The 27,332-nt window shown below is 49.5% G+C and overlaps 1 protein-coding gene across 4 annotated transcripts in view; it reads right to left on the bottom strand.

Annotated features, from left to right (window-relative positions):
• The window catches only part of ZNF516 (zinc finger protein 516), a 113,310-nt gene that overhangs the window by 49,924 nt on the left and 36,054 nt on the right, over positions 1-27,332 (bottom strand). For all 4 annotated transcript variants that reach the window (XM_028102880.1, XM_028102879.2, XM_028102882.2 and 1 more), the window contains exon 2: positions 15,530-17,465. In XM_028102880.1, coding sequence (XP_027958681.1) covers positions 15,530-17,288 — 1,759 coding nt within the window. In that variant the 5' untranslated portion in view covers positions 17,289-17,465. The remainder of the gene's footprint in view (positions 1-15,529; positions 17,466-27,332) is intronic.

Raw genomic sequence — 27,332 nt, 5'->3', positions numbered from 1 at the left:
TCTGAGCCCCTGGTAAACCTCTGCCCCAGGAAGAACCTGCCCCACGGCTCGAGAGCTGGCCTGAAGGATGCGCTGGGCACACCTGGCCCACACTCTGAGCTGCTGGTGTGTTCACAGCCCCCAGCCAGATGGAGCAGGGAGAGGCGAGCAACATCCTCACACGAGCCCGCCGAGACTTCCCAAGCGTACTTTCTCACGGGCACAGAAAGGACTACTAGAGGCTGCATGAGGTACTGTTTATATGTGGGCAACACTTCACATTTCTTTGATTTTACTCACCATCAAAAAGCACAGAAGTACAGAACAAGTATTTTAAAAGAACAAAGGATTTTTCCATAGGGAAGAAATTTCCACAGATCTTAGTTACACAAGGGTCTGGCCCCCAAGTCACCAGGGGCTTTTCTGTGTCATGCACGGATCAAATTGTAGAACTTTGGCCATTTTAAGGCCTTTCTAATCATGAAAACTGATTAATACATCAGACTATCGATGATTATTAGAGTCATTTTAAGTAAAGCTAAGACTATGTGAGCAATTTAAAGTAAATCCCAGCAAAATTCAGCCAGGTTACTGCCCATGCTAATAAAGCCGAATCAATCTTTGGTGGCGTTGCTTAAACTTAGTGAGACTAACTCAGTGAGTCAGCTGGAGATGCGCAGCAAACACCCAAAAGGAGGCTCAGGCAGTGCTGCCCCGGGAGGGACGGAGGGATGGAGACAGCTCCGTCCCTGCGGCGCCGAGAGCTTTCCCCCGCGGGGCTGCGTCCCTGCAACTCCCCGGCGCGGCTCAAGGGGCCCCGACTGTCCGTCCAGCCCTCAGACTGTGGGGCACGCACAGAAGCAAGCCCAACTAGAATATGAGACTGGGCAGCCGCTTTTCTTGGAAACCCAGGATTCAGACATGTCAGTCACTGCAATGGTTAAAGCACGCACGATCTCGAATTAAAGTAACAAGTGGGGGGGCGGTTCTAAGGTCGCAGGAGCATGGGCCTCCAGGTGTCCGGGGGGCGCAGGACCAGGGACACCCAGCAGACAGGCCGGATACGTGGAAGGCACGGCCAGGGGCCCAGGAGGGTGAGTGGGACGACCTCCAGGGGTGCAGAGAGGAGACACGTTCCCAGCTCTGCCAAGGAAGGAACGAGCCACAACGGCTTCAGGGGTAGGCAGTAAAGGCGAGAAAGAAATCTCAGCCTGTGTTACGTGACAAGCGACGAACTGGAAGAGATAAGAAAAACCAATGAAAGTGATTCTCCTCTGTATGGACCTTTTTAAAAAAGCAATGATAATTCATTTCTATAATTGGTTCGTGGAGTTTTACCTACTGAAAGACAAGATGTCCTCTCAAAATCCTACTGACTTCAACAACTCTAAATCCTTCATCATCTGGCTGCCTGGAGCCCGCACGGAAAGCCTGCTCCCGCCGTGAGCACAGGAAGACTGTCCAGGGAATATTCAGGACGGCAGGCTCCCATCCCGACGGCAAGCAGCGCGGATGGGACACCATCGACCACAACACGACCCCCGCGACAGCATTTCCACGCGGCCTTTCCAAGGGAGGAGATGCCTATGAGTCCCCAGAGGAAAACAACTACCTGCAGGCTATTTATAAGCTCAAAAGAGAAAAGTCGCCCAGACCAACCGCTGGGGAGAGAAATACGGCACGAGGCCTTTGCTGCACGCAAAGTCCGTCCTCTGTGCGCACCGGCAGGACCTGGCCTCAGACGCCCTGTGAGCAACAGGACCAGACAAGACACATGCCGGCAGGCGATAAGGCTCACCTCCGAAAGGCGTTCAGGGGAAGTGAGGACCTGCCGCCAACTCAAAAAGGCCTTATCTCAAAGGAACACCAGGTTCCAGCACTTTCTATGTAAATGACAGACCCATCTCTTAAAATAAACTTAAGATCTCTTTGCATATCCCATGAGGCTGGAGGCAGAGGAGGAGCCCACAGTTTCTGCGACATCGTCCTCTGTGCTGTGGAATCCACAGCTAATGTCAGTCATTCTTCAAAGTTCAACAAGGGACGAGCACTCCCCAAGGGAATGGTGATTTGCCATGGATTTTCCTTTTTTCCGCACATATTTACTTAGTATTTGTTTAAACCAAAACTAAATAAGGATAGAAAACCTAAATAAGAAAAAAAAAATCTAAATAAGGAGAGATCATACACAGACAAATCAATTTAGAACTGTCGGAAATCTGTCCACTAAATGAACCACACCACACGGATTTCCTCATACGACTCTGGGGGCAAGAGAGTCGATCCTGAACCACTCACTTACTATTACTCGAGGAAATCACAGCCTAGAGATCACGGACCACTGTGATCACAAAGCATCCCTCTATGTCTCACGCACGATCTGAATAAAGGGTTCTCGGGTCTCTTTTTATTTTGAATTAATGTGAGAGGCCCGTACACGTAACCTCAGTTTCAGTGTTTAGGGCTCGGGTCTTTTAAGAACACCGTAACCCTCACTGGGTTCGCCAAGACCCCCCAGAGCCAGGGAGAGCCTGCAGCCCCCACACCACCCCAGGGATCCTGACATTGCCCACCAACAGTGCCAACTCGAGGGATGCCGGGGGGCCCCAGCACCGAAACTTCACCTACAAAATTCCAAACAAGACAGAACTTTCCAGGCTGATGAGGGACATCTGTGCCAGAGAGGCAGGCTGGGGCATTGTCCCTCAGGGCATGGGACCCCTGGAGGAAACTCCACCCCTTGGCGCCCCCTCCCACCGCATGCTATACTCAGATACAGCAAACCATTCTGATTCGAGAAACTTGACAAAACTGTGTTTGTCAGAAACTGCTGTTATTTTTTTAATCAAGCCAAAAGACAAAGGTTAATTTTTATTTGCTCCTGAATCCCATTTTCTGCCAAGTACTGTTCTGACCCTCCAGAGCGCTAACACATGTGCTTAAATCATCAACAAGTGTAAACTGTTGAAAGACAGCAAACTCCACTGCGGGGTCCTCTCCTTCTCCTCCTCAGCTAATTACTCCTGGAACACTCACTGGTGTGAGGCAACCAGCATCCCCATCTAGTAGTAAACAAACAGCTGCTAAACAGGCTTGGACCAGCCAACCAGCAGGCTGGAGAACGAGACTAGACATCTCCTGCATGCATGAAAATAGCATCCTGCCCAAAGAGATTTATCACAGAGACGCTCTCCAGGAGAAACACAGGGCATCCAGGTAACCCAAATTTCAGATACATGACAAGTAATTTTTAGCACAAGGATGTCTCAAATACTACACGGGATACACAGAGACTAAAAAAGTACCATTCATGGCTTATCTCAAATCCAAATTTAACAGGTGTCCTCTATTTTTACTTACTGAATCTGGAAACTCTGACTTGTTCTTATCTGAAACACATTATCTGAATGAATTACTTCAAAAGAAGCACAATGTGAGTGAGACACACGGTCCAAAATGTGTAAATGCTGATGGAAACAAACATCATGTACAAAGAGAAAAATTATTTTTCATTTATATGCAGTCTCATTAACTCACTGACAAAAGTGACTCTAGCCACAGGCAATGGAGGAGACGCCGTTAATGACTGCAATGGGATGGGGCCTCCAGGATCCTCTGCGGCTCTGAAGGTCCCATGCACGCAAGCAAGGGTCCACCTGCAGGACCCAGCCATGGCCCTTCATCTTCCTTGGGCAAGCTGCACAGATAACCACCCCTGAGCCCTGCTTGAGGCCATGCCGTGGCTGGGAGGGCTCTGGTGCAGAGCTTGGCTGCAAAGGTGAAGGTCAGGCTGGTCAGGACTGCCCAGGAGCCAAAGAGAGACCAGGTACTGCTCAAGGATGCACAGGGCACATTCCCCGTCCCCCCCTCCTGGAAACCTCTTCCCTGCCTTCCCTCCCCGCCTGAACACTGCAACAGAATGAGCACTGACCCGGGACTCACATGTTAGCTTCAACACGATTATCAGTACAATCTTGAGAAGGTCTAAACCTCAGATACCGCATCTGTATTTTAAGACTAACACCTATACCTGCTGGGTTTACCAAGCCTTTAAATGCTTAGGTGAAGAAGCTGACCCATGGATGTCTATATATGGTAAGGTTGCTATTTCAGATCAGTAGAAAAAAGACTGATGACTGGATAAATTATGTTGGATAGCAATATGGGAAAAAATTAAAAACACCTCACAGGATCCACCAAATGGTCCATGTGGATTCATGCAATGTGGAGTAATAAGCACATGGAATAAAGCAAACTCGTTTTATTCAATGAAAATATTTTAACAGTAGGGCAGGGAATGTCTAAGTGATGTATAAAAACCATAAAGGAAAGAATGAACAGTTCTGACATTTTAGAACTTGTATAATAGAAGACTTCATACACTCAAACAGAAAGTGAGAAGAAAGTAAAGCAAACAAGATTCATTCCCACGATGTACCGAGTTCCTGTTAATTAATAAGAAAAGAACAAATGCCACATTATAAAAATGGACAAAGTGCATGAACAGGTAAATCACACAAGAAATGCAAATGGCCAGCAAACATGAAAACATGCTCACTCTCACAGAAGCCAGAAAGATGGAAAATAAAGCTGAAAAAAATAAATAACATGTTTCTTCTTTCAGGTAGGCAAGTGTGGAAAATTTATAATCCCTGGCATTATTGAAGGTGTGGGACAATGGTCACGCTCATGAGCTGCTGGTGGACATGGGGATTATTACAGCCTACCTGGGAGTATCTAAAATATAACATGTGCAAACCCCCCCCAAAACCAACAATTTCACTTAAAGAAATCCGTCTCGAAAAACTCCTTAGCATTCTCAATGATCCCCGTTACCAGCAGCTTTACTGCAACATTATTTGTAATGAAGCAACTTGAATGCCCATAAACAGGCAAATAAATTATGATCATATTCCACTTTTAGGTAGTTCAAGAGTGAAGCAGGTACCTTTATCGACATGAAGGATTTCGAAGATATTATATGGAAAAAGCAAGTTTCAGAACCGAACAAAGAGGATAGTCTAATTAGGTATCCAAACAAGAAAAATGTACATATGCGTGCATATACCCTAACATATGTAAACACATTTAAAAGGACTGAAGGGGACAAAGTCAAAGTCTCTCTGGCAGGTGAGGGTGAGCAATCAAGGAAGATGGTTTCTCATTCATGCGCTTTCAGACAAGGTGGGTTATTTGCAATCAGCATGTGTCCATGAGAGACCCATCGATTTTCGGAAGACGGAACAGAATTCTAAAACGAGCAGCATGGCCCTAGTACGGTCCGGCCCACGCCATGTCCTTGGCTCCTCCAACTCCCACCGCTGTGCCCGTGAGGGATGCGGGGCCAGGGAGGCAGCCTCGGGAGAAGGGGGAGCCTGGGGAGTGTGGGTTTTGCACAGTAAGGGAAGGAAACCGGGTCCAGGGGCCCTAACCCTGCCCTGGAAGACCCTCCTCTGCCCCCAAGGGCACCAGAAGGAGCAGAGATGTGACAAGTCCCCACTGCAGCCAGGGCAGAGGGACGGGCTTTCCCAGGAGGCAGCTCACCGGGCACTCCATGCTGGCGTTTCTATGGCCAATGGCCACCATCTGGGATTCTGTCTCTGGCCTTGGGACAGAGAAGAGGCAAGCACAGCTGTTTCTCCAAGATCTCCAAGATCAGACCTACACCCCCAGGGTCCACTGCTCCCCAACATCATGACTTACCTGTGGGCTAGGTATTCGGTGTTACATGATGCCCTGTCTCCACACTGCCCTTCACCCTTCTGACTGGAAGAGGAGGGAAGGGTGGAGCAGAGGGGCTGAACGGGAAGGGGGAGACCACAACCGGTGGCCAGCTATGTGGGTGGGGGGGGGACCAGTGGGTGACAGGAAGTCACCATCCAGATGTGCTCTGCCCCTCACAGCTGTGGCACAGCTCTGAAAACGCCTGCAAACGTCCACAGCAAGCCCCCTCGTGGGAATCTTAAATTTCAGAGGAAAAGATCTTTCACTCAAGATGGGGGAGGGGGGAGAAAAAGAGGAAGAGAGAAAAGGAAGGAAAGAAGGAAGGAAGGAAGGAAGGAAGGAAAGAAGGAAGGAAGGGAGAAGAGAGGAGAGAAGAGAAGAAAAAAGAAAAATTAATTCTGACCTAGAACAGAAAAGAAATGTTCAGAACAGGGGCTATTTAGAAGATGTGAGTGGTCTGCCAAGTGCTGTCCAGCTCGCAAGGCAGTTCTGCAAAAGCAACTTTATCCTGTTCATAACTAACTTGCAAGCATGATGCCTTTTGTAACTGGGTTTCAAAACAGTATCAAGAATTTGTTTCTAAGTGGTGTGCAGGCTTATCACCTGCACACAACCTGTCCAGAACCTTCATGTTCAGAGTTCCCAAAAATCTCCTGTCAGAACTTTGCAATTCCTTTAACACCTAAAATTCAGGAACTTTGCAAGGCATCCGTAGGTGACACACTGAACTGCTTCTTGAGGCTCTCACCGATACTTCACCACCAATAAAGGAGGTTTATGATAAAAACAGCTTTTAAGGGTTTATACCTTGTTTTCAACCTCTCGGACCCCTCCTACTGTACTTTGTCATTTTTGAAAACACAGTACCTGATATCTCCTTAAAACGGAAATGTTCAACCCACCCCACTTCCATCAATTTCTAATCTAATACCGAAACCATCTGTATAAGTCCTATGCCATGAACTGTGCAGTCATTAATGTTTTAAAAACCAGCAACATTATAAACGAGTCTTCTATCAAAGGAACTACGATAACTAGAAGTGGAAACTGGAAATGGTCATCATTTCAATGTCGCAAACAACATTCTCCAGGTGTCAACCCGATTAACGAACTAGTCCTGTGGTGCTCGTGCCCCGGAATCCATCACTGCACACTCATGCGCAGAACAGCCTGATCTTGTGGCCCGGGAGGAAGCTGACGCCCTTCGGCAGGTGTTAAGAGCTAGATTCGGGCACGCACCAGATTCTCTGTAAGTTGGCCGACTCCCCAGAGGGTACCGCTCAGTGATCATTTTAGATGGGAGATCTCAAAAGCCAGTGAGGTCCCTGAATGACAAGGACGATCACAGTACATTTGGAACCGGTTATTCACGGTGTTGAACGTAATTATTCTGCAATCAGAAGAAAGAACAGGAGTAAGACTCAGATCTGACACACTTTTACAAGAACGTATTTGGCAGCTTGCAGTCAGCCCAAACGGCTTGTCTCAAATCAACATCTGTCTTGGTAAATAAAACAGGAGGCAAGGCATCCTGCAAATGGATAGGGCTGCCCTAGCCTCCTGCAGAGTCAGGTAAGACTCCAAGAAGGAAACCGTGACCTTCTGACCTTCATCTGGAGAAGACCACGCCTCACTTTTTAATTCTAGTAAAATATACATCTAAAACTGCAATCTGTCTGAACACGCAAAGGCTTATGCAAACTGTGTCTGCAAATCCCGATCCTATCAGCAGCCTACAAAGGTTTCACCAAGAACTGGCCTCAGATTAGGTCCAGCACTACAGGATATTAAGAAACATCAAAAGAAAAGAAAAACTAAACTTATAAATGAAACATTACGAATCTGTGTGAGAGATGGGCACACAACAAAAACACTTACCAAATGAAGGCTAAATACTTGAACAAAGAGAGGTCAAACTCACTGAGTCACTCAGTGTGCCCACCGCGCACAGGCGGCCGAGGAGAAGGCCGACGGAGCAGGGGCCGCGGGGTGGGGAGCGCGCAGGCCCCGCAGGGAAGGCCACTGCGGGCTCCGAGCCGTCCTCCCCCCGGGCTCCCCAGACAACCATGGCTCCGTGGTGGAACCATGGGGGAACAGGGGGGCCATGCCCGTCCCGGGCCACATGGGTGAGTGGTGCTTTGACCAGGCGCCACCTGCACACACGGGATGGCCCCGGGAGGGGCTGCGCCGAGGGCGCCGTGCCCACCACCTGCGCTGGGTGGTAGTAACTGCTGGGGACACAAGGCAGGGAGGCAGGAACCACCTGGTGACCTCAGTCCCTGCTTCCCAAGACGCAGGCCAGGAGCTGGGCCAGGTCTGGGGCAGGCCACGAGCTGCATGTCCTCGGGTGCTGGGAACCAGACAGGCCCACCCGCTTCTGCTCCCCCTGCACAGCAGCGACACCCAGGACGCTGGCCACCAGCCTGGGACGGGAGGGCCAGAGTCCTGAGCAAGGCAACGTTCCCAAGTCCCAGTCCCAAGCCTGACGCTGGCCAGAAAGGCCGCAGAGGCAGCCAACTCCTGCCATGCCAGAGGCCACGGAGCTGGGCCGCGTGCACACGGTTCAAAACCCCGAGGCACAGGTTTGTGTGAATATCTGCTCTCACCCGAGCCTTCACTGTCAGTCCAGGCCGCTACCACAGGTCACAGGCATCTAGAAGCCGGTGAACACACGCTCCGGAAAACCTCCCCCACGGAGACAGCTCTCAGTGTGGCTCACTGCAAACCGAGGCACACCTGCTCCTCCATGCACGGCCGGAGCCGTGCATGCCGCAGGGCTGGCGGGCTGGACAAGGAGACCCTGCCCTCGATGAGATCACAACAGGGGACAGGCATGGCAGGTGAGGGCGACGGTGGCACGAGGCGAGCAGCACGGGACAGCAACGGGGCAGAAGTTCCCGGGACGGAGCCGGAGTCCACGCACAGGCTCTGGGGCGACCCAGCAGGGAGGACGGCACTGGCCATGGGGCAGGGGGGGTTTCCAGGATCCAGGGCACGATCCGGCCACAAAGAGGGCGGGTGGGGGTGCAGGGAAGGTGCAACCAGGGACTGTGGTCCAAGAAGGCCTGCATAAGGAGCTGCACACTTCCACTCGCCAGCTGGCGGGACCTGTGCCTCCAACAAGTACCTGGTAACTGTGAAGAAGTGGACGCAGTGACAGGTGCCACATGACTGGTGGCTGCAGAGGATATACACTCGGCAGGTGTGCAGATGCAGCAGGGATGCCCGGCATGTGCCTAGGACGGCCCCGAGACAGGCGGCGTCTTCAGGGCGACGCCACACCAGCAGGTGCTGCCCCCCCACCCACCGGGTGAACCCCTCCTCCAGAGCTGACCAGGAACTAGCCCACCGCAGCTAGCAAATGCTGATTTTCCAGAAGCAAATTCAGTGCGGCCTGCTCTGTAGATGCTCCCAGGCGGGGCACGATCCACGCCTTCCCGTGGACCTCCACAACTCACATGACCAGGGCGGAAGAACCAAAATGACTTCTATCCCCTGTCGACGCATAAAATCCACAAAAAGGAGCCCTTTGAAAAAGGTCAAGTCTGAACTAGAGAAGACCAAGAGCCCCTCTTCATGACAAAATGGCAAAGGTGACGCCGAAACCCCAGGACGGAGCCAGAAACCACAGCCAGCATCATCCCTCTGGCAGAGCAAGAAACACTCCATCTATCAGGGCAAGGATGGAAACAACAGAATTTAGGATGTGAAGTGATGGCAGAAAAGGTCGAAAAGCAGTTACACATCAAGTGAGACTCTCTAGAGACAGTGCGTTCATTGTTTATTAGAATGCGGGAACACGGCTGATTTTGCTGGTACAGGACGCCCACTGAGTGTTCGCCCTGAGCGGGCTCCTGTGTGACAGATGCTCGGCCTCTGCAGAACGCAGCTGGGCAGCCTCCACCTCACCCCTCCCTCGGAGCCAGCCACCATGCACACTGGGGATCCAGACCCCCCACGGGGTCCAGGCCATCCTGTGCCTCAGGTGACAGAACACCACAGGGACACCTTCCTAGGCTGGAAACTGGACGCTGAGGTCCCCGGCTCGGGTCTAAGTCTAGGACCAACACAAGATATGTCCACAGGATGCTGAACCCATGCCAGGCACCAGAGGAGTGTGGAAGTGACAGCCCATGAGCGGGGGCATCGCGGCCCCACGCTGCCGCTGGGGGACTGGACCCTCGCGGAGATCAAGAGCGGGCAGCATGCTGTGCCTCAGTGCAAAAGGTGACTTGCTACCTGGCATCTGCCAACCATGCTGCCTCCCACTTCATACACCACACCACTGCCGGCAAACTAGAATACTTGCTGGCACCCCAGTCCCCGTCCTCATAAAATGGGGACAGACAACACCTCCTGCTCCCTTCCGGTTCTAAAATCCTGTGATCCTGCCTTGTGTCAGAAAGTAAGAGAGAGAGAGAGAGATCGAATCAAGTGTGTGGATGATGCTAGCAAACCCAAACGCCTGTGCGGTGTTTGTTGTGCGGTACAGGGTACGTATAATCCGTACGTGCCTCTCAGTGAAAGGAAGAAAACCCCAGAGTCTAATCTCCAGAGTCGGAGCCTTTCGTGCTATAATAAATTCATTCTGGGAGGTCAGGGAATGCGGCATCCTGCTCAAGCAAATATTAGCCTGCGTGCTATGCAGAGATACCAATGTTTGAAGAATCAAAATACAAGAAAACATACTTAAAAGACGCTCTTCTCGTTGTAATTCAATTGTCCTCTAATAATTCAGAAAGCTTAGCAGGGTGCTGAGGTGCCACGGGAAGAGTCACCCCACAGGTGTATGCGTTACCAGCGCAGACGCACAGCAGGTTCTGGTTGCTAAGACGCAGGCTAAAACCAGAGGGCGTTCGGCTTTCGACTGCCAAGTACATGTGAACAGCTTTCTTAAAGACCTTCACTGCGTTTTCATACTAAGACCTTAAGAGGAGGGTTTCCAACTCTGAGATTCCCCAGTATTCAGGACTGCCTCCACTCCCGTGGTGCTGGATCTGCTGGGCATTCTAGGGTTCTCTTCCAGAACCTGGAACAGACCTGCTCTTCCATAATCTCCGGCTCTAAGGTGACGGGAATTATCTGGCACTGGTGGAAACAGGGCCTGGCACCAGCCATGGCGGAGAGCATCTTGCGCGTATGGCCTGGCACCTGACACCAACATCGGGGTGTGCCCCTGGGGCCCCTCCTGAACGGGCATCAGTCTGTGTGTGGACGTTTATTAGATATTGCTGGCAGTGACCTCCAGGTTGCCAGAGCGACAGAGAAACTGGACAAAGCAAGCCTGACCGAACTGCCCGGTGACTCAAGAACTGGTCCTGGGGTTTCCTGTTATCAGTTCCACAAGCTCATCTGTGACAGAGGGCGCCCGACCACCCAGGGCCCCCCTCAGAAGGACCACCTACCGTGGCTCCGTCCAGCAAGGCTTTGGTGCTTGGATGGAACTGTCCCCAGATGTGCTTGCTCTCCTTCCCCCAGGCAAACCCAAATGTCTGCATCTCCCATCTGCACTTGGGGCTCCCGTCCCCCACCCCGCTTTCTCCCTGCCCTTATCCACACCCCCCTGATGTGCTGGCTCATGCTTAGCCTCTGGCCAGGGCCAATGCTGCAGGCCCCCCTGCTCACTCCATCTGTGTGCCACCAGAAACACGGGGGCTGCAGCATCTCGAGCGGATCTGGCCAGAAGCACAACAAGGACACGGCGCTCTGGATGCACCCCTCCGGATCGACACTGAAGCGAACTCTAAGAGAAGTGATAATAAAAGCCTCCTGTCTCGGCAGGCCCAGCCTGGGACAGATACCCCACCCCAGCACACCCCATGTTCCACATCGACCTCTGTTAGCTAGGTTCACCCAAAATCCTGTTACAACGGGCAGACGTCTGAGAACGTGTTCTTCCCGAGCCGTCCAAATGACTGTCCGTGCGCTAAGAAACAGAAAGCAGAAGGGCTGCTGGAGCTTTGCACCAGCTGCCCGACCACGGTGGGCACCCCTCACCCGCCCTGGCACTGCCGCTGACCGCCGCTCTGCCTCAAGGCGCATGCTCAGCTACCATTTCTTGGTGAAGAGACGGGGGACCTTTCTTCAACTAGGATGGAAACAAGATGAGCCGCGATGTACAAGGCTGTCGCCCTGGAGGGGGCGACAAGCAGGGAAAACGGGTGCTTTCTGAAGGAAATCCGTTTCTTCCTTCAATTGCCTTTCCATTCCCTGATGATATTGTTCAGTTCTGGAAACTCTCTCCTTAATTCTCCAAACTGCATGTAATATTGTGGCACCTGTTCTAAGAACCTGTTCCTCTATCTGGTGGAGCAGAGTCTAACATCTTTGTGGGTCAGAAACAAATATTTGCAATTTCACAGGACTTCAACTAAAACTTGTGATTTTACCATCAGTTCAGTTACACTGAATATGCAAAGATGTACTGAGAGGCAGCCTCAATAGAACACGGATTTAAAATGAGAGTAGTGTTGAGAATAACAAGAAGTGGTCAAAACCTAGGTAGTCACATAAGTCTTTGCAGAAATGATATGCAGAAAAATGGTGGGAATGGGGTCTTCAGCGTTTTGCCTCAGGGCAGGTGGACACACCTCTCATGGCCCGAGAAAAGGTAGGCCACCCAAAGGTGCTTCTCACAATCACAAGGGTCGTGAACCAACCTCTTCAAGACATGCTCACCAGGGGTCCCTCATTCCTAAATCACCTACAAGCTTTCTGAGCAGAATCCTGCTTCAGCTTATTGTGAAATAACACTCCCTTGTCCTCATGATGACCTGGAAGCACCCTGACTTCGCTTTGGGCTTGGAAATGCTCGTTTTTGTGAACTTGAATTACATGCCCTTTCAATGCTCCTCTCTTCCCTAATTAAAAGGTTTCATTTCTTCGTGAGCTCCAAAAGTGTATTTCTCTATCAGGGCTATGTCACCTTCTCAGTGAAGGACTGAAATCTAGCTCAGTAACGTATTTTAGACTTGACTGACTTTTATTCACAAGGTTGCTCTTCTCCCATTTTTGGTCAGTAAGGAGGGCTGCTGAGACCCAGTTTTCCGTGGAAATAAAGGGAATGTAACAGAGCTTTCTAAACAAGCACATGACAATACTCAACAAAGAATGTTTCATGAAAAAAAAAAAGTTTCTTTTAATCTGATAATGCAAACTTTCTCTAGAGCCAAAAGCAGCATTCAAATCCATTCCTACATGTCAAAAAATCTTGGGGTAAAATTATGGCACAATGGGGACTTGCTAAGCAGGGTCACAAAGACAGAATTCTAATGTCAACTTTGCTTCCACTAGAAGCCAGATTCATTCTTATGGGACCTACTGTGGGGCTTTGTTCTCAATCTCCACATATTTCCTCTAACAATTTTAGCCAGCCATCCCATCAGAGTTCTGTAAGAATTTTAAGTTGCCTGTATGTGTAAAGACGTAATTCATCTTTTAGTAACAGTAAAGGCACGCTGCAGATTGAAACAGAGGATTCAAAATACTCATTTGCTTTTCCAAAGTCCTTAGCCAAACCCTGCAAATGGGAGTGTCTGTGAGTATTACATGCATATAATGCACATCTCACTCCTTAAAGAACATCTATGAAGCAGTGGTTTACTGCCACCCTAGACCATTAAAGGCCTGCTGAGCTTGCGAGGTCTGCAGTTTTAGAAGGAAAGATTCTGCCCTACAGAGTCACAAAAGCTACCCACGCAGACCCACAGTGTTCTTCCACACTTCATGCCATCGTCATGACATAAATTTCCTTTTCTGGTCTCTCAATGAGCTACAATATTCTGTTGATTCTACTGTCCACTTGTTGAACTCAACTAGGATACATGAACTTGTTACAGAAACATCTGATGTATCAAGTTTCCCAAAAAAACATCACATATAGAAAATACATATAATCTCATTAGGAGGTAAATGATAATCTCAAATTTAATGAATTTGAGATGAAAAAAAGTAAATTCCAATATATAGTGAAAATTATTTGATCTTTCCAACATTTTCAAAGTACTATTGAATTAATTATCATTTGACCACCATCACCGTAGATGAGGGAAAGGCTCAAGAGCTTTTCCAAATGTTAAAAATATTTGTCTTCAAAAAAAAGAGAAAAAGATTTAGTTCTAACCTAACATTTTATCCAATGAGCTCCAAAAACAGTATTATTGGAATATGATCAGTAAAATCTATAATTATCAAAACTTTTTAAAGAGAAAAACCAAGAATTAATCTTCAAAAATGCCAACCAAAGGTCGCAGTTGGGTTTGCCAGGTTTTACGACGATAAACTGTTACAGGAATCTTGAGCTCAGAGAAGGAGCAGTGTATTTTCAGAGTAGCATGTTCTCCTGCTCCTTCCCCCAGGTTAATGAGTAAGAAATGAAATGGGAAACAACAAGGGTCAGTGCATAATGTGTCACTGCTCATCTATCTATTGGACCCTTACAAGGTGTATGCGCGGGGTCAACATAGGATTAGAGAAACAAATTTCTTCCACACTTTTACTGACTATCATTTGTTTCAAAGAATTGGCTAAACCCCTCATGAAGAAAAAAGGACACAGATCTGTGTTTTGCTTTGGAGGACTGCGCTAGAGTCATTTTCCTTACTACAGATCATAAATAGCCCTGCCGAAGCTCTTGGGTTTCCACACCCCTGGCCTTTCAGGTAAAAGCAACAGCCACGAACAAGTTTCCAGGGAGAAAAGAAAAACAGTCCCGGTGATGCGGAAAAAGTTACAAGTCCCGTCACTGAAACATCACTTTCTACTAAAAAGAATTACCCAAAACAAAAAATAATGAATAAAATATCAAAATGCTTAAGACTTATAAAAAGTAGGAAAATAATGAAAACAAAGTTAGCCAAGCATCTTTAAATATTTACATAGCTGCTATTCGGAGAGTCATCTGTTCCAATGAGCCGTCTCTAAACCCACAGGGTATTTGAATCTGAGGAGATTAATTATAACTGCACACCAACTGGAAGTTAGTCTTTTACTCGGCTGTCTGGTGCAAAGGAGGTCAGCAGAGGCAAGTGTGCATGTACATGCGTGCGTTTGCCGCCTGGTGAGGGAGCAGGCTCTGGGCCTGTGGAGAAAGAGAAGGGCACGCCTTGCAGGTGTCCCATCACCTGTCCTTTGCTCAGAAATGACTGATGCCCCAGAGAAACTGTGAATTCAACAGGTCAAAGGTGTTAGTTAATACAAACACATCCGGGCAAATTAGCAAGAAAGGAGCCTGAAGCAGAGCTGACAGGCACCTGTGTCTGCACCCACCAGCCTGAGCTCTAAGTATATACTGGCTACCTAATACCTGGGGGTAGGGCTACCTGGGTGCAAGGCTACCTGGGCCAGGAATACCCAGGCAAGAGCTATCCAGGCACAGGGTTACCTGGATGCAGGGTCTACCTGGGCCAGGGAGACGCAGGCAAGGACTATACAGGCAGAGGGCCACCTGGGTGCAAGGCTACGTGGGCCAGGGACTGCCTGGGTCTGGAAACCAGGCCCCTAGGGTGCAGGGCTGAGCCGTGACTACCTGGGCCTGGATCTCCTGGGCTGAGGGCTACCGGGTCAGAGGGCCACCTGAGCCTGGACTATCTAGGCATGTGTTACCTGGGCACTGGACCTCCCTGAGCTCAGGGATACTTCAGGAAGGCCTCACGGGCACAGAGCTACCTGGACTTGTGTTACCTGGATACCTGGGCTCTGGGCTATCCAGACAGGGGACCAGCTGGGTGCAGGGCTACGGAGCCGGGACTACCTGGGCACGGGTCGCCCAGGTACAGAGCCCTCTGGCCCTCACTCTCCGAGCCCAGCTGCCCAGGCACACGCTCACCTGGTGCAGGGTCAGCTGCACTGTCCTCTCCGCTCTCCTCCGCAGCCTCGTCTGCCAGGCCCGAGCCTGGGGAGTCAGCGGCGGCACCACAGGCCGAGCCCGGGCTGCTGGGCTGCGAGGCAGAGTCACCCTCGCTGAGCGAGCCACAGCGCACACGGGGCCCGCGATCCCCGGGGCCATCACGGTCTCGGCGCGCACGGCGGTGCACCCGGGAGTGCAGCACCATCTGGTGGTAGGTGCGGAAGATCTTGCCGCACTCGAAGCACTCGGAGGACTTGCCATGGCCAGCAGGGGCGGCAGCACGGCGGCTGGGCCTTGCAGCCGGCCTGGGGTCCAAGGCTCCAGGCATGGGGTCCCCGGGCGTACCCGCCCGCTTGCGCGGGGGCCCCTGAGCGCCGGGCTCCGGCTCACGCTTGCGCTTCTCCTGGCTCACCAGGATGTACTCGCGCCGCTCCTTGTCGAAGGCCACGTCCCCGGCCAGTGCCTCGTCCCACGCCCCGTACTTGAGGTACTCAGCTGGCTCGGCCACCTTGCCCCGCGTGGCCAGCTGCCAGGCCTGGTAGCTGTTGACCGGGTCCAGCTCAGCCACACGCCGCCCCGCCGGCCCATGGGCAGGCGCGCTGGCCACCGCAGGCTGCAGGTTGAGGCACTGGAGGAAGAGCTGCTGGGAGTCCGGGGGGCTGCCCTGCACCGCGCCCTCCCCGGCCGGGGCCCGTGTCCGGCCGGCCTCCACCCTGCGGTGGATGGCGTTGTGCGCATTCAAGCTGTCCAGGTTTGTAAACAGGTTCCCACACTTGGTGCAGACTTCGTAGAGGGACAGGCCAGCCACGATCATCTCCTCTTGCACCACGTTGTTGATGGTGGCGATGGGGTCCAGCTCGCTCTTGGGCTTGTTCTTGCTCCCAGTCTTGGGGCCATGCGCCTTCATGTGGTTTTTGAGGAACCACGGCTCTTTGAATCTTCGGCCACAGATGTGGCAGCCGTGGTCGAAGGAACCTCTGTGCTTCTTCATGTGAGCCTTCAGGAACCAGGTCTGGCTGAAGGCCTGGCCGCAGACCTCGCAGGGAAACTCCCCGGGGGTCAGCTCGGGCTTGCCGTTCTCCACGTATGCCTCGGCCCCGCTGGGCACCTGCGCAGTGATGTGGTCCTTCTCGATGTGGCTCAGCAGGGACTCCTCCCTCAGCGTCATGTAGCTGCACAGCCGGCACCGGAACGGCTTGTGGGCCTGGTGCACGTGCTGCTCCAGGTCCTTCTTGCGCTCAAACTTGCACTTGCAGAAGGAACACTGGGCTGCGGCCTTGCCCTCCTCTGAGGCACAGGCAGCCCCCTCGGCCTCCTTCTTGCTGCTCCTCAGCAGGATCTTGCTGTTGTCCACCTGGGTGGCCCCGTTGAGGATCCTGTTGCAGGCGGAAGTGCTCTTGGTGGGGCTGGTGCAGCCGTCCAGGCCCTCAGACACGCGCATCTCACCAGCCTCTGGCTCGTGGCCCTGGATCAGAGTGCCGGTGCGGTGGCTGCGGATGTGGATCTTCAGGTTGCCCTTCTGGGAAGCCCTGTGGTCGCAGTAGGGACATTTGTAGGGCTTCTCCCCCGTGTGCTTGCGCATGTGCTGGGACAGGGAGCTCTGGAAGGGAAAGCTCTTGCCGCAGATGCAGCAGCTGTGGCTCGTGGCCTTGTCCCCGTCCACCTCGGGGCTCCCGCTTGCCCTGGTGGGGCTCGGGCCCCTTCTCAGCTCCACCTCGGCCTCTCGGCTGCGATCCATCTCCAGGACCAGGGCTCCCTGGCCGGGGCGGGCACAGCTCTCTGTCGCACAGGCCTGCCTGACAACGTCTTATCTCTCCATCTTCACACGAGGCTTCCGCTTCCCAGCTGCACAGACGCACCTGCCAGGACAACCTGCATCTCCTACCTGGAAAGCATGGCAGACGGCAGAGAGCACCTGAAACAGAAAAGACACGGAAATCTTAGGAACGAGGTTTCCCACATCTGCGGGGACCCAGCAACCTCCACGGGGAGCGACGGGCACGCTCCTGAAAAACAGCAGGCCAGTCCAAATCAAAGTAGACGCCAACACAAATTCAAGTAGATGCACTAGCAGCTGCTTTCCTAAGAGATCAATATTTAAACAGTTATTGATAATTGTGTGCTCAATCATTAAAACAAATAACCTTACATGACTGTACGCTAGAATAATTTTTCTCAAAAAGATACCAAATCCTTAAGGAGAGTCTGAGGTGAGTGAAGCCGTGGGAGTGTGAAAAATACAGGCCACAGACCAGAAGAACGGGTGGAGATCGGGAACAAGGAGGAAGGACCAGGGAGGGGGTGGTGAGGGACGCAGAGGCACAGCTCGTGCCCGGGACAAGTGAGCTGCAAAGGCAGTTGACAAACGTGCCGCTGTGTTGAGATGCTAGGGAAACAAGTGTTCAGCGCAGAACGCAAGTGACTGACCCCGAGCTCGTGCAAGGTCTATGCCTGGAGCCGGCTGCTCGGGACCGATGGCCAGCATGGCGGCCCCAATGACACCACCTCTAGGTGCACAGGGCCATGGAACCACTGCCTCCCTAGAGAAGCCCCACCCCATGCCCATCCCGCCCGTATGCTCCCGCACCACCACCCCACCCCAATTCCCAAAAGGCCCTGAGGCTCTGGTTGTAGGGCTAAGTCCCAGCCCCAGAGCAGAATACCCTCTGGACCCCAGACGCCATGCGGTCACCCCCACCCTTCCCCACAGGTCTCATCCCCATGGTGCACTTCCAGGGAAGCTGGGTATGCCTCTCCCTGATGGCAGCAGGTGTCACGTGAGCACCTTCCAGAGAGAGAGGGGCAGGCCCTGTCAGAGCCGCTCCCCCAGGTGTCTGGCTGTTTCTGGCACTCTATGCACAGGCAAAGACAAACCAGACAAGGAAGGTGCCCAGCGCCGTGCCTGGCACACGCGGGCAACCAGCCACACAGGAGGAAAGCCAACCCGAATACCTGTAAGCCGCCAAATGGGCCCAAGACAGTACACACCAAAAAGCAATTATCTGCAGTAAAAACAGGAATTTCCATCTGACTTGTGATAAGTAGAATAAACAAAACAGTGAGCCAATTAGAAAGGATGGGAGAGAGATAGGGCATCTTTCAGAATAGCATTCTGATGGGTTAGAAGGGGAGGCAAGGCAGCGCCACAACTCCCTTGGGACACAGTCTGTTTATCCTTCTCACCTCCAAGCTGAAGTAATTGAGACGGGATTCTGAGGGTCTCCCTGTGGGGGCGGAGATGGGAGGGGGGCTCCAGACTTGCACCGAGAGGCACCCAGATAGGCAAATTTTCTTTAAAAACAGCCATGACATATATAAAGGATGCCATGTTTTTACAAACTCACAACTTCATACACACTAAGAACCCGTATTATAAAATTTACAAAACATGAAAAAGCTATAGGTTTCTGGTTTTGAACCAATGTACTTACTAATACACATTTTTTGCTCACAAATGAAAGGTTCTCTCCCAAAAGACCCTGGGCGGCGACTCCTTGTCTGCTCTGGTCGTCCATCCGGACATGCCTTCACCAGGGCAGACACAGAAAAGAGCACCGACAAGAGGACAGGGAAGTGAGGAACGCAGGGGAACCTGCCCACCAGGGGGGATTCTGAGTGCATGGCACTGCCTGTCCTCCATTTGGAGGCAGGGGTGCAGAAGCCATTGTGACAGATGCCCTCTGGACAGACAACACACCTCCTGCTCTCTCCAAACACCTCCTCCCACAAAGATTTCTTCCCTTAGAAGAAATCTTACTTAAAATTATGTATTCTGAAACATCTTTTGATAAAGCCCCGTGCTAGCGGGGTTCCCAGGCACCTAAATAAACCAATGCAGTGAGAGCAGCCAAGTCTGGAAAGAAGCAGAAAGGAGAGGGGCACACAGGTAAACTTTACTCTCGACGCTAACAGGTGCACAGATTTCCTCCTGCTGAGAGCAAGCCTCCAAAAATCAACAACTCCGGTAAAGTACATAAATAAAAACTCCCCATAAAAATGGACAAATTGGGTTAACAAGAACACCTCTTAATGATGACTTAGGCTAATTTAAATCATCTTTTCAAGCTGTTTTGGTCTTGGCACAAGTTTTGGATGGTTGTGTATGTTGTGTATTACTTACGGGTTATACTGCAAATGATTCGCATGCATCCCCTTCTACCCCAGGATTTATTTCATCCCCTCAAAATGATGAATGTGAAATACTACACAAAAGTATGAATGAAACATACTATTCATATTTAGCTCAATGATCTAATCTGGATATAAAGATCTTAGGAGTTTAAAGAATCATAAAGAAATAATCTTGTGAAGGAAAAAAACTGGAAATTGGCGGCTCTGAGATAATTTTACAAAGTCCACCAGACCTCTCAGTTGGTCGACAAAGAATATTAAAGTCAGACGGTTCTCCAATTCTAGGGGATCAAACAGCCACAAACCAGCCGCAAAGACAAGGTTCACGGAGTACTAGTGCTCCACCAGTTAAGGATCGCAAGAGGCAACTCACAAATGCACCTGGAAATAAGAGTGGATTTTTCAAGTGAGAAGACTTGTTCAAATCATCACCAACGCATGCCCTGTGGCTGGTTTATCCCCTCCTTCTTTGCTACTGCGTGTTCAGCACCCCCTGGGGTCGTGAGAGTCGAATGCTTCCCAAGCTGCGGGGCAGCTTCAAGGATGCGGTGTGGCAGGTCGGGGGTCTCCACCCCAGCGCTAGCACGGAGGGATGCACCGTTAGAGCCCTGGTCCCCCGTTAACCGGCCAGGTGGGTCTCAGGGGGCATCCCTCACGGCCCAGGCTCCTCTCCTCACCTCTCAGGAGCCTAGAGTCAGGGAAGTCCCTGCCGAGGCTGTCCTCAGAGCACTCCCCAGATCCCTGCACACACCCGTACACGGTAAACACCTGCCCGGTCTGGGCCTCACATGTAACACCAGACGGCGCCCTGCCCTGCAGCCCACGGGCCCTGGTGAGCTGCAAAGGGGGGGAGCAGGTGTGCCCGCAGCTTGGCCACCAGAGCAGGGACGGGAGGAGGTGGCTCCGGCGGTCCCAGGCCCCCGGAGCATCCAGCAGCCAGGCTGCTGGGCCGAGGGGATGCAGCTGCACTTCTCCTTCTTCCCAGGGGGGTCGTCAGTCCTCTGCACACTGCAGGCGGCTGCCATGTTGGCAGGCTGAGAAATCCAGGCTCCTCCTCACAGCCGGGACTCCTCAAGGGTCTGCTTCCCCCTCCTCACAGCCCGGACTCCTCAAGGGTCTGCTTCCCCCACGCCCCTGACCCCAGCCCAGGCCTGGGCACCTTCCTTCAAGAACCCGAACGCCAGAGAATACAGTGTTCTTCCTCGGGCTTCCTCCAAAACCAGCTGAAAAGCTTTCCCCAAGGCCAACGGGACCCTGCAGTTTCCAGGCGGCTTCTCAGGGAAGGCCGTGAAGAGTGCCCCCGCCACCCGCAAACAGGCCCCTCTTTCTCTCGTCTTCCACTTCTCTGCCCATCCCCATCTTTCAAAACGAAGCCCTGCTGTAAATGCTGGGCAGAGCGGCACGGGACGCCGTTTTAAAGAACCTAAAGATATTACCAAGGGGAAAATAGATCAATGCAGCAATGGAAAAAATGCTGCAACAGTACTATTTACGCCCCAAACACCACTATCCTAAGGAAATCACAACATCAACAAAACGGGCTCCACCTGAAAAAGCTTCCTGACACCCGGGGTCCACTAATGAAGTTTCTTGCGAACCTTTAAAACCACAGTGGGAAAGTGATTCCCAGCAACTGGCCCTCCTTCGTCCACAGCCCAATCAACAGATCTTTGTGATATTCTTTTTAGCTGCAGGCAAAAACTGCTACGTAAGACAGGGTCATCACTTCTTTTCCAAAAAAGAACAGGAATGCTGTCATCAGAACTCCCAACTTAAAAATGCACCACAGGCGGCCCAGTTAGGAGGCTTGCGAGCCACCACCAGCCCTCCAGCACCACTAGCTTTGAGATAAAAACCACCACCCACCAGCACCCCTGAGCCTGGAGGGTCTCACCGGTTTCTCCACATCCATCTCGGTCCCCAGTGGGAAACGGGTCACGCGCCGTCACCACCACCGTGGGACAAAGCGTCAGACTGCTCTGTTCCGGCCAGATGCGCTTTCGTCCTGAGCTGCCTTTTACTCTCCCAGACAGACAAGCACATACCACATGGGATTTGCTGTTCCAACTTCTCCTACAATAGCACATTAACCTAAAGATAACTAGTGTTATAAAATGTGTGAATAAATGTTAGCTCTTCATGTAGCCCAGAGTGAGCGGGGTTCCAGCAGCAGGAACAGGAATGGGGGGGGGGCGTGGTGGGACAGCAGACACGCATATGTGTTTTAGCTGACCCAGGACAACGTATCGTCCCACGGACATCCATACACCACGGCCCCATCTGAACACAGTTTGCCCATAATGAACCAGTTCTGTTGTCACTGTATCTATCACAAACTTTGTCCATGGCAGTAATTGGGAACTTGTCTGGCAAGTAATTTAATTGTTTATACATAAAAACGGCTTGCTGATTAGGGTTTTAAAATAGATTTCCAATGGATGGCTCACTGTGTGTGCATGTTTCTCTAGAGAGAACAGTTTGCAGCTACTCTTTAAAAATGACTTCTACATTTTTAGAGATGGCATTTTGTAAAAGGTAATTTAATCGTGTTTATAAAAAGTAGGTAAAGGTAAAATGTTTTTAAGAAAATCAAAGTGTATATTCATAACATAAAAAATGCATTATAGCGGAGATGGGGAAGGATTTAAGGGGCAATATGTAAAAGCTGTGAAAATAAAGTATGCAGCTAAACTTTAAAATGCAAGCGTGGGAACACAGAAATAAACAAACCACGAAGTCTAAATACACAGACGCAGGGTTGCATACCTTTCAGAGACCGTCTCCCTCTGTGCCTGCACGGCACGGCTTTCTCAAGACCGCTTACAGTCACTGGATTTGGGACCAATTTACTCTGTGGGTAAATGTTCCAGCTCACAAATCACTTCTCTGAGCAAGGATCCTGGGGACTGAGTGTCTGACCTCAAACAAAGCAGGAAAGTCACTTCCGGAAGCATGCCCTGGTGACCTGCAGCAGCAGCTCCCCGAGACGCTGAGGACCGGGGGTGTCAAGTCCCCTGCCCTGCAGTGACTCCCAGAGGGGCAAGACCTGGACACCTACTATCCAGGATGGACCGCCTCTATGACTATGTGCTCTGCTCCACGCCCAGGCAGACGCACGCTTGCTCTTGCCTCCGGGACTCACGCATGCAGGTCCCAACCCACCTACGTACCTGACATCTTACCTGACCCCTGGCAGCCTTGTGACTCGGTTGGGGCCCTCCCCTAGCTCTCTGCACGGCCCTGGCCCTATCCTTGCACACATCTGGACTGCTTCTTTTTCTGGTGACTTGTGTGTTAGAGGACAAGACCTCTCCCCACTGAGTCCCCCGTGCTAACACAGAGCCAAGCACATTTTGGGCATCGCAGTGCAGTCAGACTACCCGAGATCAAAACCCAGTTCTGCCACTCACTTGGATCAGCTGTGTGACCCCTGTCTTAACCTCTCTGTTTCCCAGCCAATTTTACTTTTTATTTTTTTTTAAGATTTTATTTATTTATTTGACAGAGAGAGACACAGCGAGAGAGGGAACACAAGCAGGGGGAGTGGGAGAGGGAGAAGCAGGCTTCCCACAGAGCAGGGAGCCCGATGCGGGGCTCGATCCCAGGACCCTAGGATCATGACCTAATGACCAAGCCACCCAGAAGCCCCCCATTTCACTTTTTAAATGTAAATGATAGTAATGAGAACTATAGTATAGTAATTCTGTGAGGTTTAAATTAATGCATTCTAGGTACAATGTTTAATACACAGTAAATGGTTAACATGTTACATATTATTATTAATAACTGCTGAATAAGTAAATGAAAGGTCACCGCAGGACCCAAAGACACCTACTCACTGAGAGTGACAGTATTTGGTTTAAAAAATTCAAAAGGACAAAATAATAGAAGCTTAGGAAACTAAATTAGAAGTCACTAGGGACCCCTGCGTATTCAGTGGGCTCTCACAGGTCCACCACAAAAGGTTATTTAATACAACTATAAAGCCTTCCACCAGCTACAACCATCCACACCAAACATGATCAAACATATTCTAGCTCCCAAACTCTTCATAAAAACGAAACATTAAAATTGACTAAATATTAATATTTGAGAACTGCTATTTTGTTAGGTTGGTAATACAGAAGAACATTCTTAGTTTTGAGAAATGTTGATGGAATATTTTGGAGGTGGTTTACAAAAAAGAGAAAGACAAATATATAAAAATGTTAACAACTGCCGGATCTAGATAGCAGGTGCAGGTATGTTTATCTGTCGGGACACCAAAACCAGACAAGGACACCACAAAAAAACGAAAATTACAAGCCAGTATCCTTGGTAAACAGAGATCCAAAAATCTTCATCAAAATTATTAGCAAATTGAATTCAACAATACATTAAAAGGTTTATACACCATGATCAAGTGGGATTTATTCCAGGGCTGCAAGGATGGTTCAACATCCACAAATAAGTCAGTGTGATGCACTACACTGACAAAGCGAAGGATAAAAATCACATGATCATCTCAATAGATGCAAAAAGAGCATTTGACAAAATTCAATACACATTTATAATAAAAACTCAACAAAGCAGGTATAGAGAGAACATATTTCAACATAATAAAGGTCATATATGACAAACCCACAACCAACATCATACTCAGTAGGGAAACGTTAAGAACTTTCCTCCTAAGACCAAGAACAAGCCAGAGATGTCCACTCTCACCACCTTTATTCAACCTAGTATTAGAAGTCCTACCTAGAGCAGTAAGGCAAGAAAAAAGAAAAGAAGTCATCCAAATAGGAAAGGAAGAAATAAAACTATCACTATTTGCAGATGACATAATATTATACACAGAAATCCATAAACACTCATCAAAACACCATTAGAATAAACAATTTCAGTAGTTAAAGGATACAGAATCAATATACAGAAATCTGTGGCTTCTCTATACATTAATAACTATCAGAAAGATAAATTAGGAAAGCAGTCCCAGGGGCACCTGGGTGGCTCAGTTGGTTGGGCAGCCAACTCTTGGTTTCGGCTCAGGTCATGATCTCATGGGTCATGAGATCAAGCCCCACATCTAGCTCCAAACTCAGCATGGAGTCTGCTTGAGATTCTCTCTCTCTGCCCCTCCCCGCTTTGTGCATGCATGCGCATGGACTCTAATAAACAATCTTTAAAAAAAGAAGAAAAAGAAAGCAATTCCATTTACAATTGCTTCAAAAAGAATAAAATACCTAGGAATAAATTCAACCAAGAAGATGAAAGACCTGTACACTGAAAATTACAAATGTTTAGACACAAATAAAAGATATCCTGTGCTCATGCATTACAAGAATTAATATTGCCAAAACATCCATATTACCCAAAGCAACTACAGATTCAAGGCAATCCCTATCAAAATTCCAATGACATTTTTCATAGAACAAATAATTCTAAAATCCGTATGGCATCCAAAAAACCCCACATAGCCAAAGCAGTCCTAAGAAGGAAGAACAAAGCTGGAGGCATCATGTTCCTTGATTTCAAACTATTCTACAAAGCTACAATAAATCAAAACAGTATGCTATTGGTATAAAAACAGACACATTGGTCAATGGAACAGAACTGAGAGCCTAGTAATAAACCCACATGTATACGGACAATTAATTTACAAAAAGGAGCCAAGAACATCCAATGGTGAAAGCAGTGTCTTCAATAAATGATGTTGGGAAAACTGGACAGCCACATGCAAGAGAATGCAACCAGCCTGCTATCTTAACATACACCAAAATTAACTCAGAATGGACTACAGAATTGAATGTCAGACTTGAAACCATAAAACTCCCAGAAGAACACATAGGTGGAAAGCTCCGTGACACTGGTTTTAGCAGTGTGTTTGAACCTGAGTCCAAAGGCAAGGGAAACAAAAGCAAAAATAAACAAATGGGACTATTTCAAACAAAGAAGCTTCTGCGCAGTGAAGGAAACCATCATCAAAACAAAAAGGCAACCTACTAAGATATTCGCAAATCCTATATCCAATAAGGGGTTAATATCCAAAAAATATAAAGAGCTCCTCCAACTCAACAATATAAAAACAAACAACCTGACTAAAAAATGGAAAGAGGATCTAAAGAGGCATTTTTTCAAAGACATACAGATGTCAACAGGTACAGGAAAAGGTGCTCAACATCACTAATTATTAGGTAATCATAAATCAAAACCACAATGATATATTACCTCACACCAGTTAGAATGGCAATTATCAAAAAGACAAGAAATAACATGTGTTGGTGGGAATGTAGAACAGTATGGAGATTCCTCGAGAAAGTACCAACAGAACCACGATATGACCCACCTGGTCCCCTTCTGGGTGTCTACCTGAAGAAAACAGAATCACTAATTCACAAAGATACCTGCACCCCTCGTGTTCATGCAGCATTACTGACAGCAATCAAGACACGGAAGCGCACGAGTGTGCACCGAGGGATGAACAACAAAGAGAACTGGTGCATACACACACACGGATACTGCGCGGCCCTAAGGAGCAACGGGGTCTCGCCTACGCGGTAGCACAGACGGACTTTGAGGGCATCGGGCCAAGTGAAGTCAGACAAATACCATACGATTCCACTCACCTGTTTGATCTGAAAAATAAGAAAACAATTTTAAAACAAACTCATAGATACAGATCAGTGGTAGCTCCAGGGGGAGACGGTGAGCGAAACGGGGGTCACTGTACGCGGACAGCTGGTGACTAGTCCTTTGGCAGCGATCACAGAGTAGTGAATACAGACGTCATGTTATAATGTTAGACACCTGATGCTTGCAGAATGTCACGGACCAATTGCACCTCATTAAAAAAAAAAAAATAGAATGTTGGAATATTATTCACTCAAAAGGAAGCGAATAAAAATAAATTGATATAAATAAAACATCTCAGCATTACTTTTTTAATGTTAACTGCTGGATCTAGATGGTGAATGTTATGTGTGTTTCTTATTCTTCCAAATTTTATGGGTTTTGGAAGTTTTTCACAAAAGAAGCTTAAAAAAAAAAAATAACTCCCACTTGCAACCCCAGGAAGGAACACAACTGAAAGAGGGGCTCTGGTGGGCCCTTCCCCCTCCCCCCTCCCCCACCATCCTGCTCCCCAGGCCTGGAGGAAGCTCAGAAGGCTCCAAGGAATGCAGTTTGAGAACATTACCTTTTGTTAATTCCAGTATTAAAAATTCAAAAAAGAAGAAAGAAAGAAAAAGAAAGAAAGAAAGAAAGAAAGAAAGAAAGAAAGAAAGAAAGAAAGAAAGAAAGAAAGAAAGAAAAAGAAAAAGGAAGGAAGGAAGGAAGGAAGGAAGGAAGGAAGGAAGGAAGGAAGGAAGGAAGGAATCATCTGAATAATAAACTGTTCAAATGAAAAGCAGTACTTAAGAGGCTGCTCACTGATGCTGAGAAGCTCAGGAATCCACCCAAAGCTTGGTCACAGCCTTCCCGCGGTCCGCGCAGTGGCTCTCCAGCCGGAGGAACTAGCCCAAGCTAGTCCTGGTGACCCCAGTCCACCGCTTCCCAAAGCAAAAAAACCGGTCATGCAGTTGAGGTTTCCTTCCCACATTTTAAACAACCATCTTCTAACCAGTTAACTGTGGCATTGCCAGGGGAAAAAGGTAAAATATCCTGCCTTTTTAAA

Source organism: Eumetopias jubatus, unplaced genomic scaffold (assembly GCF_037043125.1).
Source record: "Eumetopias jubatus isolate StellerSeaLion01/CBP00866 unplaced genomic scaffold, mEumJub1_p1.0 scaffold_16, whole genome shotgun sequence".
Lineage (NCBI taxonomy): Eukaryota > Metazoa > Chordata > Mammalia > Carnivora > Otariidae > Eumetopias > Eumetopias jubatus.
This window is presented reverse-complemented; position numbering and strand designations above follow the sequence as displayed.